Source organism: Zingiber officinale, chromosome 1B (assembly GCF_018446385.1).
Source record: "Zingiber officinale cultivar Zhangliang chromosome 1B, Zo_v1.1, whole genome shotgun sequence".
NCBI classification, from domain to species: Eukaryota; Viridiplantae; Streptophyta; class Magnoliopsida; order Zingiberales; family Zingiberaceae; genus Zingiber; species Zingiber officinale.
The window spans coordinates 15,145,818-15,165,865 of NC_055986.1; the positions used below are offsets into that span (position 1 = coordinate 15,145,818).

General features: G+C 42.7%; 1 protein-coding gene across 1 annotated transcript; it reads left to right on the top strand.

The window, feature by feature from the left end:
* Positions 1-8,428: 8,428 nt before the first annotated feature.
* On the top strand, positions 8,429-9,765 carry LOC122042771 (LOB domain-containing protein 1-like). The gene is made up of 2 exons (XM_042603107.1): positions 8,429-8,743; positions 9,177-9,765. The coding sequence occupies exons 1-2, from the start codon at positions 8,489-8,491 to the stop codon at positions 9,528-9,530; spliced, it is 609 nt and encodes a 202-aa protein (XP_042459041.1). The 5' UTR covers positions 8,429-8,488; the 3' UTR covers positions 9,531-9,765.
* Positions 9,766-20,048: the final 10,283 nt, after the last annotated feature.

The following is a 20,048-nucleotide window of genomic DNA, read 5'->3' on the forward strand; positions in this document are numbered from 1 at the left end:
CACTTCCGATGGGACAGCCGCCGTTTGAAATGAACGGCTGGATGATGGCCTCGTTCTTCACGACCTGGATCGGACGGTGGAGATTGCTCCCAGCGGCGATATAAAGCCCGCGACTCCTTTTCCGCCGCATTGTTGCTTCACCCTCCTCCAGCGCCCCTCTGTTCGTTTCCTTCTCCGGCGACCTTGCCCCTCAACTCTTCGGCAACCCCAGGCCCCAGTCGATCATCTCTTTTGCTCGTAAGACCCTTTTTCTCGCTCCCTACGTTTTCTTCTTTCTGTTAATCGTTTCATTCAGTCGGTTTCCCTCCATTCCTCGCTCGAACCTTCCCTTTTGGTCCCGCATTCTTGTCTTTCGACCATGACTAGCACCTCGCAGTCGACCGGCGGCGCTCCTGGTCTATGGTACACGACCATGGAGAGCCCGTTTGACGAGGAGGATGCGCTGCGTCTCATTCGGACTTACGACATCCCTTCCGACCACCACATAGTATTAGCCACACCGGTCGATCGACCTCATGAACCGCCGCCCGGCAGCGTTCTCTTCTTCCGAGACCAATTTTTGGCCGGGCTACGCTGTCCACCCCATAAGTTTTTCGTGCAAGTCTGTAATTACTTCCGCATCCCGCTCGGCCAGATAGTTCCGAATTCCATAAGGCTGCTGAGTGGGGTGATAATTCTATTCAAGCTGAACGGCATTCCCCTAGACCCCAAAGTTTTCCACTACTTCTACTACCCCAAACAAGCCGAATGGGGTACTTTTGTTTTCCAATCTAGAATAGGTTTCGTCCTTTTTGATAACATGTCGAGTTCCAACAAACATTGGAAGGAGCACTTTTTTTACTTTCGTTTCCCCGAGCCGCCGACCTTCCATATCAAATGGCAGACGGCGATGCCAGCGCAACCAGAGCTCGGCAAATTTAGAGACGATGTGGCCTATCTTCATGCAGCCGATCGGCTGGTCGGTCAGCGCTATCACATCGACAAGCTGCTCCTTCCGGGAGTAATGTATATATTCGGCTTGTCTTCTACCCTAGCCGATCTGCCCTGCAGCATGAGTAAGTTCCCTTATCTTCCCGTTTGTTTTGTTCTAACTGATTTATTTTTTACTTATGCAGCTGAAGTCATGTGGCGCGCCAAGGCTACCGAGCGGCTGAAACTGCGAGCCGCCGAGATCGAGGCGGCAAAGAATAGGGAGGTCGCCGAGCGGGGCTCGGCTTCAGCTGAGCCGGCCGGCGAAGAAGATGAGGGGACTCAGGGTGTCCTCGAAGCCTTAGACGCTCCTGCCTCTCACGACGAGGTCGCGGGCGACATAGAATCCTCTGCTCAAGTCGAGGTAGAGGGTCGTTCGGCCGACGACATTCCTCTGGCAACTCGGAAGCGCAAACAGCCGGAGGCAACCTCTCAACCAACTCCCTCTGATGAACCGCGATCTGAGCGGGGCGATGAAGCTCTGGTGTTATCCGGGACGGTCTCTATAGAGAGTACCCCGACGCCACTCGGCTCTCCAAGGGCTACTTCTGAGGTGCCGCCCTCCAGCTCTCCCCGAACCCTGCGGTGTCTTAAGCGATTGGGCGACCGTCCTTCTTCCTCCACCGGTGAGCCGTCCGGTAAGGCCGTTGCTTCGAAGGGTGATCTGAGCGGCCCAAAACTGATAAAAACCATCCTGCGCCTCCCGTCTGAAGAATACATGGCGGCCGCTGATCGGCCGGTGATCCCCGAACAGCAAATCACACTCACGGGTCCCCTCGCCAAAGCTTGGGAGGATGCTCGTCTCCGAATCGCCATGATGACTCCTGGTCAGCTCGGCGATAGCAATCTTCAACAGGCGACCGGGGTATGTTGCTTTGCTTTGTTGGTTTTTTTTTTTTTTTTTTTTTGGATCGAGCCTCTAACTTGCTCATATTCGTTCGCAGAACTGGGTGGAGAATATTGCCATCAGCAATCGCCTAGCCGAACTGGAGGACGAGCTGAAGAAGCTCAAGGTCGCGGGGGACAGCAGACAATCGACGGCCGCTCTGGAGAAGGCCAAAAGGTTATTAGAAGCCGAACGGGGTAAATCCTCTGGCTTGACTAGCGAAGTGGCCCGCCTAGAAGCCTTGGTCAAACAGCGGGATAAGGAAGTAAAGACCGCGACCACCCGGAAGCTTAAAGCCATCGAGGACATGGACCGGATGAAGGTGGAGAATCGGGGACTAGAGCAACATGTTAAGGAGCTGGACGTCTCGTTGACTGCCGAACGGGAAGGCCGCTCCGCCGACCAGGCTAAAGCAGAGGGGGCTTTGAAGGACCTTCAAGATGCTCTTGACGCTTCCAAGGTTACTCTCAAAGAGTATCAAGATGGGGAGCCAGGCCGGGCGGCGGAAGCGTGCAAAGCATACGTCCGCTCGAATGAATTTGGCGAAAAGTTCAGCGACAAGCTGTCCTTAACTTTTGAAGAGGCGATCAAAGTGGCGCTGGACTATATGAAGACCAAGGGCCACATACCTGCCGAGCTGTCCGTCCCTCCCGAAGATCTAGCGACCATGATGGGCTCCATCCCCGACTCCCTTTTTAATTTCGGTGATTCTGAATGAGGGTCTGTGAAGTCTCTTTCCCGTATCTACTATCTTCTGTATACTTGCCGCTCGGGGCAAGTGTTATAAATTTTGTCTGTCCGCCTCTTGGCGTGAATGAATTTCTTCCTTTGTTATTTGTTTGCCTGACCAGCGTCCAATTTCTAACTCTCGTCTCGGTAATAGTTTTTTCGCGCCTAAGTACATTTTGTAAAAGAGCCACCCGACCATACGATGGCTTCCTTTTCGCTAGTACAGCCGCCCGATCACAGCTCGGCCCTTTTAACCAAGGACCACGCATAGAGCCATTCGTCCGACGACCTTACAGGCTCCGATTGCCCGTCTTTTAACATCTAATTTTATCCTAGGCACTCGACTACCTTCCGATCGGAAGGTTTATAGACGCCGATCCGTCTCTCGATTTTTAACGTCGAAGCTCGACGGTCTTCCGCTCGGAGGGTTTATAGACGCCGGCTCGTCTCTCGATTTTTAACGTCGGAGCTCGACGGTCTTCCGCTCGGAGAGTTTATAGACGCCGGCTCGTCTCTCGATTTTTAACGTCGAAGCTCGACGGTCTTCCGCTCGGAGGATTTATAGACGTCGGCTCGTCTCTCGATTTTTAACGTCGGAGCTCGACGGTCTTCTCCTCGGAGGGTTTATAGACGCCGGCTCGTCTCTCGATTTTTAACGTCGGAGCTCGACGGTCTTCCGCTCGGAGGGTTTATAGACGCCGGCTCGTCCCTCGATTTTTAACGTCGGAGTTCGACGGTCTTCCGCTCGGAGGGTTTATAGACGCCGGCTCGTCTCTCGATTTTTAACGTCGGAGCTCGACGGTCTTCCGCTCGGAAGTTTATAGACGCCGGCTCGTCTCTCGATTTTTAACGTCGGAGCTCGACGGTCTTCCGCTCGGAAGTTTATAGACGCCGGCTCGTCTCTCGATTTTTAACATTGGAGCTCGACGGTCTTCCGCTCGGAAGTTTATAGACACCGGCTCGTTTCTCAATTTTTAACGTCGGAGCTCGACGGTCTTCCGCTCGGAAGTTTATAGACGCCGGCTCGTCTCTCGATTTTTAACGTCGGAGCTCGACGGTCTTCCGCTCGGAAGTTTATAGACGCCGGCTCGTCTCTCGATTTTTAACGTCGGAGCTCGACGGTCTTCCGCTCGGAGGTTTATAGACGCCGGCTCGTCTCTCGATATTTAACGTCGGAGCTCGACGGTCTTCCGCTCGGAAGTTTATAGACGCCGGCTCGTCTCTCGATTTTTAACGTCGGATCTCGACGGTCTTCCTCTCGGAAGTTTATAGACGCCGGCTCGTCTCTCGATTTTTAACGTCGGAGCTCGACGGTCTTCCGCTCGGAAGTTTATAGACGCCAGCTCGTCTCTCGATTTTTAACGCCGGAGCTCGACGGTCTTCCGCTCGGAAGTTTATAGATGCCGGCTCGTCTCTCGATTTTTAACGTCGGAGCTCGACGGTCTTCCGCTCGGAAGGTTTATAGACGCCGACTCGTCTCTCGATTTTTAACGTCGGAGCTCGACGGTCTTCCTCTCGGAGGGTTTATAGACGCCGGCTCGTTTCTCGATATTAATCGTCGGAGGTCGACGGTCTTCCGCTCGGAAGTTTATAGACGCCGGCTCGTCTCTCGATTTTTAACGTCGGAGCTCGACGGTCTTCCGCTCGGAAGTTTATAGACGCCGGCTCGTCTCTCGATTTTTAACGTCGGAGCTCGACGGTCTTTAAGGCTAATTTTGACACTGCCGTTCGGCGAAGCTATTTGCCATCCTTTAATTATTTCTGCTTCCTGCATTACAAGGACATAGACGACCAAAATATACACAAAAATGAGTTACACCAGTGCACCTTTCATCCGGCACGATAAGGCCGGAGATGATTTGTGCTTCATGGTTGATCCAAGTCCCAATCCATCTTCATCCGCTCGGCGGTGCTCCCCCTTGAATGCCGGTTGGATCATTGTCTCGGGGGAGGCGTCCGCTCGGGGATCATTGCCTCCGCTCGGGGATAATTGCCTCCGCTCGGCCACCTGATGCTGACGTTGTTTGTTGCTTCAGCCGCTCGGCTTGCGCATTCTCTCTCTGTTGCTCCACGAGCTTAGCTGCTCTTGCCTTGATTAGAGCGTTGGGTTCCTTCGTGGAGAGCATCACCGTGGGCGGTCGTCCAGCCTCGTCCATTGCTTCCGCTCGGATGTAGGAGCGTTCCCACAGACGGCGCCAAATTGATCCTGTCCGAAGGCTGAATCAACGGACGCTGGGCACGTGGCGCTCCCCGGCTGCTGACGTGGATCTTCGACTGGTTGCACGAACCTCCGGCGAACCTGCACAGAAGTTGGGCCGGGAAGGGGTTCCCGACGGCGACCCTTCGACGCTCAAGTCAGGCAAGCAAGCAGCAAAGAAGAGTGGCTCCAAAGGTGTTGAACGCGTACCTCCGGCGAAGTATGAGGCTCTTTATATAGAGTGGTGAGAGAGCTCCTGCACGTCCACCGAGGCGCATACATGTCCGCAGCCCATATCTCGGTATGTGTCTGTCAGAAAGCTTACCTGACGCCTACTGCTACAGTCCAAGTATGTCCTCGATGGGACAACAGAATACCTCGTTGTCAGACTTGGAGTATGACCTAGCCATAGGACTTGACAGCTGTCATAAGATGTTCTTGTCCTTCTCTACCGACCACAGGCCGGGGCGTCCGGCAGGCCGGCTGGAAGGGGAGTCCGTCCGACCAGCCCTCATCTTACGCGCCGATCGGACGGCACACACATCCCGTCCGGCCTGCCGTTGGTATCGATATGCTGGGGATATTTTCGGTAGGGTACTATGTAGGGACTGTTAGTAGTATGTCACCTTCTCTTAGGCCTTCCGCTCGACCCCTTGCTACTGTTCCATTGAGCGTCGGAATCCCGACTTCTGTCGGGGCGCCTTTTGCCCTCGGCTATTCACCGGTCGGCCGGCCGGGGTCGGTCGGGAGGTCGGCCCCTTGACCTTTTGACTCCAGCGTGACATTGACCTCTCAGAACAGGGGTCCCCTATTCTAATCGCCGGATCATCAGTTTTCGTCATTTATTTCCTACCATCTAATTAAATTCAAGTAAGTGGAAAATTGCTAAGATCCATGCAGAAACTAAAGTGAATACTGCTTTCTTTTTCCTTCCCTTCCAATTCCGGATGATGATTTATATGAATTTTCTTTTCTTTTATATAAATAAGCATGATAATATTTACGAGTTATGCATTTATTAAGTGTGCCAACATCCACCTTTTTCTTCCATTAATGATCATTCTCTTTGACCAGTGAGTAGGGAGTTGGTTTTTTTAGTTAGCACTCAGATCCAACCCTTCAGACGATTAATCCTGAGATAATCGATCCGTTGTTAAAAAAAATTTTCACTGACTATCAGGGTAAATTTAGAAGTATTCGCAACAGACTATCTAGCAACCCAACATCTCGAGTTGGTTATCCAACGGGAGGAAAATGTCTTACAGTGCATTGTAGCTGAGAATCAACCGTGGATGTGTGAGAAACTGCATAGTATCCTGTCGCTGCATCATGGCCCGAGGGTGTGAGTAGGGAGTTGTAGACACTTGATACCTTGCAAATTTAATTAAAATTCTGGTTTTCTAACAGCTTGTTTTATTGCCTGGTCAAGAGGTTTTGCTGATGTACAAGTCTCCAAATTTGACTACTTACTATTCTTCCGAGTATATCTTTTTCTGTCCATTAATCAAAAGCCAAGGGCACACAGTCAGATGCTCTAGAAATTTGTAAGGTTATGGAAACTTAATGCACAATTAGTTCATCAATCATCATTAGCTTCAATCTGAGTTATTAGCATTGCAGGAGTATTACTGCTAGCTTACATGTAAATGTAGGTTGGACTAATTAGCTAGGAAGAAGGAAAGTTGAACAGAATCCAATTCCATCTTAATTCTACCACAAGTCCACAGTTTCTTCCAGCTTGCATTACGTAGGAACACTGATAAATTCAAAGGTTGTATGGTTGGATAAAAGGCTGCTTTCTTGGGCACAACGTGCATGCAGGGCATCAGCTCCCCCCAATAAATTCAAACACAGCTTGATTCCCACTTCACGGACAGGGTCATTGACGAAGAGTGGCAGGTGATGACTTGTGATATACATAATATACCTTTAAAGACAATTGATAAGTCATCTAACGTCCAATTCAGTTTGGTGAACTAATTAATTTTTCTGCTGTCTGTTTAAGGCCGAGTCAAAAATTGTTGGAAGAATATTTGAATTTCTCAGCACTTATAATATTCCTATAAGATTGACTTCGATATGCATAATTAAAAATATATTAAATAAGTGTCTCAGATGTTTAAGATGCTATTCCATTTTCCAGTTTTTCACACTGAATTATTTTCACCAATTGGCCAAGTTGCTTTGAGAAGGATTAGTACTTCTACTGTAGTTCTACTACCTTGATCTTTATGCGCTGTGTTTTGTTAGATTTGTCGTGGATCACGCATTTATCATTCAATTAATTCTTTGTCAAGATTTAGCCTTTCAGCTTTTATATCCTAATTAACTCAAGCCTGTTTAAGCTTGTCGTTGTCGTCTTATAATAAGAGTGGCAGTCATGCGTCAGGACTGGAAGTCCAGATTACTAAGTGGGTTAGTCTTCCTATAATTATGGGGAAGAGTTATAAGATCAACCATTCTTATTATCTCAAAGAGACAAGAAAAACAATCTTATTGTCTCTTTAGTTTTAAAGAAAGATATACAGCCTTATCAATGGAAATTAACTTTCCCCTGTTTTTATAATATTATGTGAACCAATGGATTTATTATATACTACAATTTTCTCTGATATAGTTTAAAGTTCGATGCAGTTTTCTAATCGTATCTCAAATAAATAGGCCTTGTCAGTCAAAAGTCAGGAAGGAGCTTGATCAAAGTGCATGATTGGCTAAAGGCAAGAATTGGTGGAGTTCTTCATGACACACAGGCTCTGAACTTTGGGGTGTCATCTTGCTGCCAGATGACCTTCAACAAGAAAAAAGGTTTCTAAGAAGCCGAATTTCGGAGAACTAGAGGCTCAATGGTATAGTCCAGTGCAATTAATGCATACCTGGAGTCGCGAAAGGGTCCTTCATATGTATTTTCAGAATGTATTAGAATTTTTTGTGAGGTCGACCCAAGCAGATTTCCTTCCTAATGAACGTGGTTTAGTGGTAAACGTATCCACGTCATTACTAATGATGGACCACAACTGTGTGCATACTTCACTTCCTTTTATACTTTTACACTTTAATTAATTAATTAATTAATTAATCAATCAATCTCTAGATAAGGCTTATCGATTAATCACATGGGGATAAAAATTCCCATGTTGACGCTTTCTGACGATATCTGAGCGGTGCCGGAAATGACGGTTAGGCAAAGATCCAATCGATTAATGACACGGAGGATTTATAGGAGGCCTTCTTTAATAACATTTCATGATCTTATCTTTAATGCTATCAAATTAATATTCAACTTTCATTATTCCGAGAAAAGCTCAAGCTTTCTACTAGGAAATTAATCAATTTTGTAATACATATAAAATCGCAAACTGATATTTAGCCTTATATATATTTTTTTCCTTTGAAAAAAAGACCTTCAATCGAAAATCTAGAATCTAGAATTCCATTTGTCCTTCTGCTGTAAACAAAAATTGACCACAAAATGGAGGCCTAAAATTTCCAAACACGAGCTAGCATTCGCCAGCTAATTAATCAAGAAGTGTAAACTGCAACTGGAGATTTAATGCCAAAAATTCCGAGTTGCCGGGGTCAAATTCGTCTTACACACGACGTCACTCTCTCCTTCCCCTTCCCCTCTATATATTTATTCTCCGGTGGCTCAATTATTCCACTAGACTTCGGTGCCCTCTCTCTCTCTTTCTTTCTCCTCTCCCAACGCCATGGAGTCTAGTGACGTCACCACCAGTTTCCACCACTTCTCCAACTCTTCTAATTCCTCCCCTACGTCGTCGTCGCCCATCTCGTCCCCGCCGGCGCCGGCCGTGATCCACAGCCCCTGCGCCGCCTGCAAGATCCTTCGCCGGCGGTGCGCCGACAAGTGCCTACTCGCGCCTTATTTCCCGCGAACGGATCCTCTCAAGTTCACCACCGCGCACCGCCTCTTCGGCGCCAGCAACATTATCAAACTCTTGCAGGTAAACTAGTTTAAATCGATCAAATTTAAGAATTCCGCTCTAAAAAAAATTAGATTTAGGTACCAATTCCGGAACACAAATTATTAGCATTTCATTAATAATTCACCCATCGCTGTCGTCAAGTAGAACTTCAATTTGACTTCTTTGGGATCACGCGAAATATTAATTAGGCCATTAAATAATAATCTTTCCCTGAAAAAAGAATTCTTTCACAGCATGCTGCAGTTTGGCCAAGTCTCACGCATTCTTTATTTACCAGTAGATATTTGCCCACACACCACTCTTAAACTAATTAGTGCGACAAATTAGAGACAATGACATGACAATTCAGTTTGAAGAAATTAAGTCTGGCTATTAGCGAATCAAAACTTAACATTATAGCCTTATCATGTATGGAATCTCAAACAATTGGAAACCTTTTAATAAATGGCAGGATTTGCCAGAGAGCCAGAGAGCCGATGCAGTGAGCAGCATGGTGTATGAAGCCAGCGCCCGAATTCGCGATCCAGTTTACGGGTGCGCAGGCACGATATGCCACCTTCAGAAGCAAGTCGGCGAGCTTCAAGCTCAACTGGCCCGGACTCAGGCCGAGCTCATCAACCTCCAAGCTCAGAACAAGAACTTGCTCGCCCTGATTTGCATGGACATCGAGCAAGATTCCTCCTCTCAACCACCCGATCCAATTCCAAACTGCATGTTTCAGAACAATGACTGCTTCCTCGAAGACATCAGCCAGAGCTACGTATTTGCCACTTCCTCCGGATGCGAGCCGTCGTGGGACATATAGAAAATTTATATAATTAAGCCCACAAATACATATCTATGTTCATAGTAATTGATTGAAGCTTAACTATTGTTAAGTTTGATCTAAATCTAAATCTAAATCTAAATCCTAGCTATCTAATCAGGCTTCTAATCAATTACGGCGATAATATAATTAAATAGGAGAAATGGACGAAGTGTATTTATGCTTTATTGTATAATTAATTTTAAGAGATTAATGTTAACATTTTTTCCCCTTCTGAGTTGCCCGCTTCATGTGCAATGCAGTCTTGATAAAAGCTTTTGTTTGTATAGAGACTCTTAAATATGTTTTTTTTTTCTTCTAAATAATTCAATTCTCTAAAAACACCCAAAAGATTCATTTAATAATTAAAATGTGAAAAATTATCGGGAAGGTCTTGGAAAGTTGCCCCTTAAATCCAAGTATTGAAAATGACTCATATCTACCGTGTAATGAGTGTCAAAAATAAGACAATATTTTCCTCGAGAGGACCAGAATTTCATAAATATTTCCAGACTCCTTTTTCTATAACTTCATGCAGACTCTTCCATCTAATTTATGGGTGTAATTAAATATTCCAACAACTAATAATTAATCACCATAATAAAACATAACTTATTGGGACTAATTGTCCTAAATCTACATTTTTAGGTTAGTTAACTTGCCAGCCCTTTTTTTTTCTCATCTAATTAAGATGTCACATTCATGCACGAACAAAAAATTGATGAATGAAGTAATACCCAACTTGGAGCGATTGATTCAGCTCTATGTAAGTTTTTCATCGATAAATCAGAAAATGTTCATGGTGGACAATCCAAAGTTCAGTATCTCATAATTACGTATCTCATTTAGAGGAATGATTTCTACAAATATACTGTATTTAAGGATGGTGTCTCTGGATTTATGGTTAACAATTTGACATGTTCTGATGAGTATCCTCGAAAAGGGCACTTGATTAATGTATGATGGTATTATCATCATGAAATTTGAGGGTCAAATCTCAACTAATAGCCGGGTGTTTGCTCTCCCCCATATACTATTCTACTATTCAAGACTAATAGTCATCCACTATTTTACTATTCAAGATTAATAATTATCCATGATTTATCTGAGATGAACTGATAAAAATATTGAGCGAACGAATTATCTTTTATTATCATATACGAGGGCACATTCATGCGCAAGCACGTACGGCAGGACTAGCAATTCATTAAGTAAGATAATTAACACAAATGTTACGTAATAATGGTCAGAGTTTGATCGTGGTGCCACTATTTGAGCATGTTGAATACGAAATTATGCCTATGAAACTTTTGTCTTGTTGCATGTGTAATTGTGTCAGTAAAAAAAAAACATCGTAAAACTTCATCTTTAACATAATTAGCCTTTCGTTAGTAGAATCATAAAAATAAAAACATGTTGGTTTATAGTCAACAAAAACCCAAATTAAAGGACCAAAACAGTCCTTTATAACTTTCCACCGTCAAATCAAAAAAATAAAAAAACTTGACTAAATTAACACGCCTAATAAAGCCAAAGCCAAAACTATCTTAGATCAGCCATGTTAGCAAAACCGTAAATGAAAGGACGAAATATACTAATTAATTATCTTGAATCCTTCGATTAAAAAAACAAATTGAGGTCAGAAGAGAAGTAGCTGAAGGCAACATGTCTGCTACGACTTGGGGTTCAGAGAGAGTGGGAACAAATCCGGTAGGGTAGTGGAGAAGGTGAGCAGAGGAGATTAATTATCTTTAATTTGCTAGGAAACAATAAGATCCAAAGTCATTAATTGGGATTACAATTAGTTTAATCAGATTAACAAGTGGATGACAATATACTCTAGACTTTGTTTTAGAATAATATATGTCTAATTCTAAGATGAAAACGTAACGTCATTAATTATATATCGTTAGAATTTCAGATATTGGACAGAAACTTTCCTTGAGTCCTACCCTATACTTGGTTCCCCGGCCGATGATTAAGGAAGAGTTTCTCCTAATTGAAAAGAGTAAATAGAGAGTGAAAAGCAGGCAAAGAATTGGTTCAAACGTCAAACCAAATATCTCTAGTTAAGTCTCACTGAGAAACCACCCAGTAGGGTAGCTAATTAATGTGACTGAAGTGGAGAAATAAGCATGAAAAAAAAAGAAAGTAAACTGTTGAGATCCACAAGACTTGCACATTTTTGTGTTTTGATTACAAGCTGGCGTGCAGGAAACATGTCCCTTAGCCAAACACTTTGGTCAATGTTCATCTAATGATGAAGTCAAACTTGGAGAAAATACTAAGCACTGATCTTGAGAAGAAAAGAAACTATGAGCTAAATAATAATGAATGGGAACTGAGTGCTTTGTCTCATAAAGTTTCTGCTGATCACAGTGGCTTTACAAGCTGCAAGGGACCCTTGAGCATTCGAAACTTAATTATCTTATTTTTGGGGCAGCTGTGTGACCTGGCTGGTTTCTTGTCTGACCCTGGAAGGAGCTTTCAGATGATGCAAAGGTGGTCTCAGACTCCACTGAGTTTCCATTTAATTTCCAAACCTTGGTTTCTCACTTGAAGCCATCAATTCAAGAATAGTTCAGACTTGCTGCTGAAGCATAAAGCTCTAAAGATTCTGCACTGAGTTTCTGAAAAGTAAGGTTCTTCACTAATTTACTGAAAAGTAAGGAGTAAATTAGTGAGGGAGATAATGTTCATTGCATCAAAACTCTTATTTTTCCAATTTGGAAGGGATCGACGGGAAGGATTAATCATTGGCTTGAAACTTATCACAAGTAGATAAAGGCACGCTGGTCGAGTTTATTGCAGAGGACTCTGTTGTCCATTTACTTTATTTTACTTGAACCAAAGATCGGAGAAAGAATGGAAGATATGAGGAAGAGAAGGAGAAAATGTATTTAAATGATGGAACTCTATGCATGTGTAACTTTATGAATCTTTCCTTCCTCTCTGTTGAAGTAAATATACCAAAACGACGTGATGCACCAATGAAATTATTAGAAAGTCAATGGCTTAACTAAACTGAGTAGGCTTTTGATAGTTTCGCATAGGAAGTGCAACTTGATATGGATGATTACAATTGTAATCATCTGGACTTTAATCTCATCATTTATATACTTAAAGAGCTAAAATTGTTGGATTTCTCTATATACTAGCTTTTTTCTCTAGACACTTTACTCTCCTAAAGAAAATGACTCTTGGCTTTGTCAGAAAAGGAAGTATTTGGTTGCACGGAAAATTATTCTGATCTGTATGAGTTTTCATAGAATACATAATTATGATTTGTCTTAAAAGAAAGTTATGTAGGAACTTGTCGATAAAAAAATTATTTCTTCATTTTTCGGTGAAGTGGCATGCACTAAGAGCAATTTGGAATACAACTAGCCGAGAAGCTTTCAGGTCGGCAGTGTTCCTCAAATGATCATGTGTGAATCAACCTATATATCCTGCAGCTTTTTGTGTAGAACTGTTTCGGAAACAATATCCTGATCAGATTTATACTTTTGTTTTTTCAAAAGCCTGTGAAGATAAGTTTCTTTTTTCTAGAGATGAAAATTTACTTACTGAAACGCTACAACACTTGCATATAGGATAAAAACTGTAAAAACTATTATGTGTTTAATCGGTGCAAGTATTCTCGAATCTTTATGGTTAATATGCGGATTAACTTTCAGAGGAATGCTGAGAATACTGCTGATGGTTTGTTCTCCGTCCATGTACAGAGATCTAAAACGAGCAATATTCTTCTTGATGGTGTTGAGACCATATCGAGAGATTGCGTTTTACACATTCTGAGTCAACGGTTGCTAGAATTATTCTCCTCACACATCCGTATGACAAAGTCAAGGTCCAAGCTTACAAATTGTAGTGAAATTAATGATAGTATAAGAGCCATAGGAAAAAGACCTAACATCAGATTGAATCCACTATCTGTATATTGCTTATTGGACTAAAGTTTCATTTCTCATAAATAAATATCGATTCCACATGCTAAAGTTAGTTTTAAACTGGCATCAAAGAACTGAAGCAAAGCACAAAGCATGTATCGTGACACGGGTTGTTACGAACAGATTTAAGGATAATGTGACTCTTAAAGTTAAGATGAGATGACGGTCAGGGGCATTTGCAATAAGACTTGGTTCCTTGATCAGCACTAAGGCCCTCGGTCTAAGAACACTTGGTCAACAGGCCGGTCGGGCCAAAGGGGCCTAGCACTCCCCGCCTGCAGTAAAACGCTTGGTATATACCCGACTAGCAATTATCTGTCCGGATTCTAGAGAGTCTCGACCGACCACAAGACCGGCCGAGTGTAATATTCAAGCAAGGTTTGGAGACCTAGCATCCCGCTCTGGGTGCCTAGTATACAAAAGACTAATCTGGCAACTGGTCAAACATAAGGCTTTCACTGATATACGAGCGGCTGGATAAACAACTGGCTTATCTTCATCAAGTAAACATATAGGGCAAATCATAAAAAAAACCTGACTAGATTTCCAGAGCTCAAATATCACTTCAGGGACAAGCCTCCTAGTACAAGGACAATCGGCTGAAATTACTGGTCGAGCTTCTCGAGGGCTTAGTTCTTCATTATTCGGAAACAAGTATCCTTGCATATGGTCGGTCGATTTTAAGAACTATCCGAACCTAGGGGATTTGACTCCCCATTGCTTCATAATCAGATTTCCAGCATTACATAATCTATATCCGAGCGATCTTAAGAGTTGTTCATCCTACCATACTCAGTATTATGCTCTTATGTATTTATTCGGTCAGCTGAATATCCGACCGAGATATCTTCAGGAGCCACATTACCAGAGGATCACAATAGCCTGTCAGAGAATAGTAACCGTTTATCAAAGAATATTCTTCTGTTATTACATGGATATTCAATAGAATATTCCTTGAAGGCGACTACATTTTCCATTAGTCAATACTTTATGATAGCATATTTCTTTAATCGTCTTATTAATGACATTAGTTACAAAAAAGGTACATACGGGTAATGGAAGATGTTGGAACCCCAAGGTTGTTTTGGTGTGATCAACAAGTTAAGTTAGGTCCTGTGTGTTTCTAACCTTGTGTCTAAGTGTGCAGGAGCTTAGGAGCACAGGTAGTTGTCACGCTCCGCAAGTGTACGGAAATGTCGCAAGTAATATAAAAGATTATCGTATCCACAGGGACTGGAATAAGCACTAGAAATGTCTCAATGCGAATTAGCTAAACAACTATCCAATCGTTTCAAATGCAAAGTGAAGGTAAACAAATCTAATATTATAGATCTACAAACAAGAGTTTAGTGTTTTGGGTTATGATAAGGGAGATTCTAGGAGTTTCGGTTTCTTTGTAAGATTTCTTGAATGTAAATGGTTCACCAATTCTTATCCCTCAATTGCCAAACACTTGTAGAAAGTTGCCGGTTCTCTCTTGCAATAGACAACCAGCTAAGGACTGAGAAATGTATCTAAATATGATCAATTAGACGTGAACCTACGTTGTCCTTACACAGAAGTGCATCTATTACTATGCCTTCCTCGGATATCAACATAGAAGCCCACAACTTATTAATCTATCAAGATACAAGAAACTAATCACAAAATCCATCCTACTCTCTTGAATATTCCTATTTCCTCTTCAAGATTATCTCTCAAACGTCCTTACACGGGCTTGCACCTGTCACGTGGATCCCTCGGATGATCGAGTGAGAGTTTATCTTTATAAAGTCCACAAGAAATCCAAACAATCAATCAAGAATGAGAATTAAGCACAAATCACCATTAATCATTCAAGATCTAATTGATATAAGCAAGACAATGTCATTGAAACAAGAAAATGGCAAATCCATAAGAGATTACATCAATCCATCATACAAATACTCCCTTAATCCTAGAATACAAGATCTACTCCATGAATCGAGGAAGAATATCCGAAGAAATGAAGATTACAAGCATTTCTTAAATCCCCAATCCAAGAAACCAAGAAAAGGGAGAAAGAGAAAACTTATCTACGAAGAAGCCTCGTCTTCGGATCCAATCCTCGCTCCGGAGTCGAAATCGTCAAGAATTCCCTTAGAATCACCCAGAAATCCTCCCAAGAATGGAAGGAAACCACCAAATCTTCCCTTCTCCCAAAGGGGGAGAGAACCCCATTCAATTCATGAAGGAGGGTTTAAATAGAGGAGGGAATCGGGCGCCACACGGCCTCGTGACACGATCGTGTGAGATTCACACGGCCATGTCCAGTTCCTTCTCTGCCAAAGCTGCACGGCCGTGTGACTCACACGGCCAGGACCCTTCTGCTCTCTGGAAATGCTACACGGCCGTGTGGTGTACACGGCCACAGCCTGCTTGGCACACGGCCGTGTAGATCCACACGGCCATGTAAGGCTTCTGCTCTGGTTGGCTTCAAATCTTGACACGGCCGTGTGAGGTTCACACGGCCATGTCATCTTCCTCTTCTGTTGGTGTCAAACTCCACACGGCCCGAGCTCCATACCAGTGCAGGGCCGTGTGAGGTACACGGCCTGGTGCTTTCTCCCTTTGTTTCCTCCAAGGCTTGCCCAAAGATGTAGATTCTTCACCAAATCGACTCCTGTGTACAAAAAATGTACAAAAAGCAGATCTCCGAACCAAAAGAGTAAATATGCTAAAAGGAAAGCTGGAAGTATAAAAATGCATAGATCAAGCATGCTCAAAGTATGTAAATGTGCGTAAAAACATGCATAAAAGAGTATATAATCTACGCACATCACACCCCCAGAGTTAAACCTTTGCTTGTCCTCAAGCAAAATGCCGCAGTCTAAATTCATATGTTCTACAACACATTCATAAAACCTAATGCACTTTCCTAACTCTATCAAAAAGTTTCATTAACAAGCATGATCATAGAAACAAGTAAAGTATGGTTCAAGCATAAGAATCTTGTGCACAGTGTAAAAGTAACTCAACACCCTTCAAGTTTCAATCCATGTGCTAGTCAAGTCGTCATCAAATTTGAATTCCTAGTGTTTCCAGTGAAAGACAAGTAACCAGTGATAGACACTTACTCACCATTCACTTGGTTCATATTTCTCAGCTAACCCAAGGTCTCAAAGGTGTGCTCAATCTCAAGGGAAGCTAAGCAGTCATTTCCCCAGTAACCTAACTCGGTCTCAAAGGGGTGACTTGCTAGATTCCACTCATGACAACTGTTTTTTATATCCCTTATTTATTTATTTTTATAAGTGTTTGCATTGTGCAAAACTTATTCACAAATGTACTTTTTAGCACACATGTTGGGATATTTTGATTTTTCCAAATGAGCTTTAATGATTTGAGCCTCATCCAGTAACCAAAATGAAAGTTGAGAAATCACCATGGAAACCAAGTACTAAGCAAACAAGATGAATCATGACTATTTCAATGACATCAACTATTCAAGCATCAAGCACAAGTGTAGTGAAGATAAAATCCTTAAGGTTGAACCAAAACTAAAACTCATCACCATAAGATTCTCAGCTTATTAATGCTTCCCAAGATAGAAAAAAGAACTACACAAAGTTTACTACTAGCACCATTCGAACACCATGAATCAAGACAATAATCGTGCTAACATTTCACTTGAATCCAAGAAAGCATATAAGTGAAGATTGATGTTCTAAAATTTTTTTTTTGCCATGATTATTTCAAAAACAAGCAAAATAAAGCAACAAGAACCAACATGAAAAACTAACAAAAACTAAAAACTGAAAATGAAAACCAAACTAAACAGTACATGACACCCCCCCAGACTTAAACTTTTCATCGTCCCGATGAAATCAATATGGTGGAGGAGGTGGAGGTGGACGAGGGAAAGGAGGTCTACGACGTGGTTGGCCAATAGGAAAACTAGGAAAACCTGGAATCTCACCCCAAAGATCTATGATACTCATATAAAGCATCTACTTGTTGGCTAGTAAGCATCATGCTCTGCATAAAATCTCTCATCCTAGCCTGATCAGTATCATAATCCTGCACAAACTCAGCCACTTGACCTTGAAAATTCCTCGTAAACTGAAAATGATTTTGTACCTCCCTAAACTGATCATCAGATAAAGAGAAGCGCCCCTCCAACATTTTTCGTTGGGAATCTTGCTTCTCATGAAGTGATTCTAGAGACGTACGAAAATATGAAAAATCAAACCTAGAAGATCCCGTGCCATATGCAAAAGAATGCCTAGCGGGCTCCATAAAACTAGAAGGCTGCGGGTGTCCATATGACGAGGGCTCATGATGTGGCTCAGTGTCTCCAGGTATAGAAGAGTTATCCTCAAAATCTAACTCAGAAATTACCCAATTAGCCGGGTTACGAATAGTAGTTCATTCAGGAAAAGGAAGGGGTAAAGGAGAACCACTCCTCCTAGGAAACGCGAAACCATTCTCATCCCGAACGATCATTTTCATAGCAAGACATGCATCAATGTCAATCATGTCATTACCATGAATTATTTCCAACCCATCAACATCAAGATTTAAATTATAAGCTATTCGGGTAATCAAACCACCAAAAACAATTGATCCCGATGATGCCCTAGCAGATCTTAATAAGGTTTGAACAAAATGAAAACCAGAATCAAATTCAACCTTATAAAGCATAGCCCATAAAGCATAAAGCTCTATCTTTTTAACCACCCCATCACTCTCTCCCCTACCAAAAATAGTTTTACCCATGACTCTATGTAGATACCTAAAGATGGGGTTTTGCATATGGGAGGCCTTAGCTCTTGAAGGCTCATAAGGTTGATCTAACCCAGTTATTGCATTCCAAAAATGATTCCAATTAAACCTTGGATCAAACCTACGAGGGCTACCGGTGGTTAATCCAAAACAAGAATTTAAGTCACTAAATGCCCATAGAAATTCTTGATTCATTAGTCTAAAAGAGATTTTTCCAAAATAATCATCTTCATTAGTAAAATGGACATCCAATGAACTCAAAAATTCCAAAACAAGACGAGGATATGTAGGCAAATGCGTGTACATAATATCACTCCAATCCAAAAATCCAATCATCAAATCTACATCTTCCATAATTCCAAGCATATCAAGAACAGTTGGGTCCATATATCTAGTACACACTATCTTTCTATTGACAAGAATTGCAAATCTAGTTACTTGATCATCATTTCTAAACACAATATTGAATTCATTGTCATTACCTTCGTTGCGTGAAGTCCTTTTGCCTTTGCCCTTCACTAGTTGTTTTCCTTTGTCCCTTGATGGCTCCTTCTCTTTGTCTCCACTGGATCCACCACCTCCTTTGCGAAGTTTCTTCAAAATATTGGACATCTTGATGAGTTTAGATAGGGGAAGAATTATCTAGAGTTGGAAAAATGGAACTCAAAGAACAAAGATCTTAGGTTAGGAGAACAAAAAGTCCAAGTCTTAGAAAGGAGGAGAATCAGATCTAAGAGATCTTGAGAGATTAGAGAGGAGTTTTTAAGAGATCGGGAGAGAAAGATATGTTTTGGAGAGTTGGGGGTGTGCGGAACACGGCCAAGATCTGGCCGTGTAAGGTAGAAAGAAGACTTTAAGAACTCTCCTACACGGGTCGTGCAGATCCACACGGCCTCCCCCTCTTCCCTCTCTGGATTCTTCGCACGATCGTGTCTGGGACACGACCTCTCCATCCTTCTTCTCGGGATTCTTTACACGGCCGTGTCTGGGACACGACCTATACCTTTTTCTCCTCTGGAGATCCCACACGGCCGTGTCTGGATGACACGGCCCAAACACTTCCCTTCTCTGCAACCTTTACCTGGCCGTGTATAGCACACGGTCTGGCTCTGTTTTGCACCTAACCTGAAAACAAAATCAAAAGAATGCATCAAACTAAAAGAAATTAAAATACAAATCAAAACTAACTAAAAGAACCCTTGGGTTGCCTCCCAAGAAGCGCTTGTTTAAGGTCTTTAGCTCGACCAAACTTGATCATTCACTTCTTTTCCTCGCCCTTGGAGGACAGATATACTTTTCGTTTTTGTTGGGAGATCTTCTCCCAACATCTTCCACCACATTGTCTCTTTCGTTTGGTGGCCTTCCATGAGGATGGAAATTCCATTCCTCAAGTTTATAAATGCTTGTCCTGCTACAAGCATTTAAAAGAGACGAGACATGGTTAGAGATACTAGATAGATCATATTCCAACCTTTCCCTACCAATTACCAAAGAAAGCTTATGATTTTTGACATCAATTATAGCTCCAGCTGTAGCAAGGAAAGGTCTTCCTAATATGATAGGAATCCTGGGGTCCTCTTCCATGTCCAACACGACAAAATCTATGGGAATAACATTCCCATCCACCTCTACTGGCACATCTTCTATAATACCCAAAGGGTACCTGCAGGAATGATCAGCAAGTTGAAGTGCCATAGTAGTAAGTTTAATGTTTTTGAGACCTAATTTATTACAAATTGAATAGGGAATGAGGCTAACACTTGCCCCCAAATCACAAAAAGCTTTTTCAAAAAATTCTTTTCCTATGTTGCAAGGAATATAAAAG

Coding starts and splice junctions, on each gene's coding strand:
- LOC122042771 (XM_042603107.1), top strand. CDS start 8,489: ATGGAGTCTAGTGACGTCACCACCAGTTTCCACCACTTCTCCAACTCT. Junction 8,744..9,176: donor ACATTATCAAACTCTTGCAG/GTAAACTAGTTT, acceptor AATAAATGGCAG/GATTTGCCAGAGAGCCAGAG.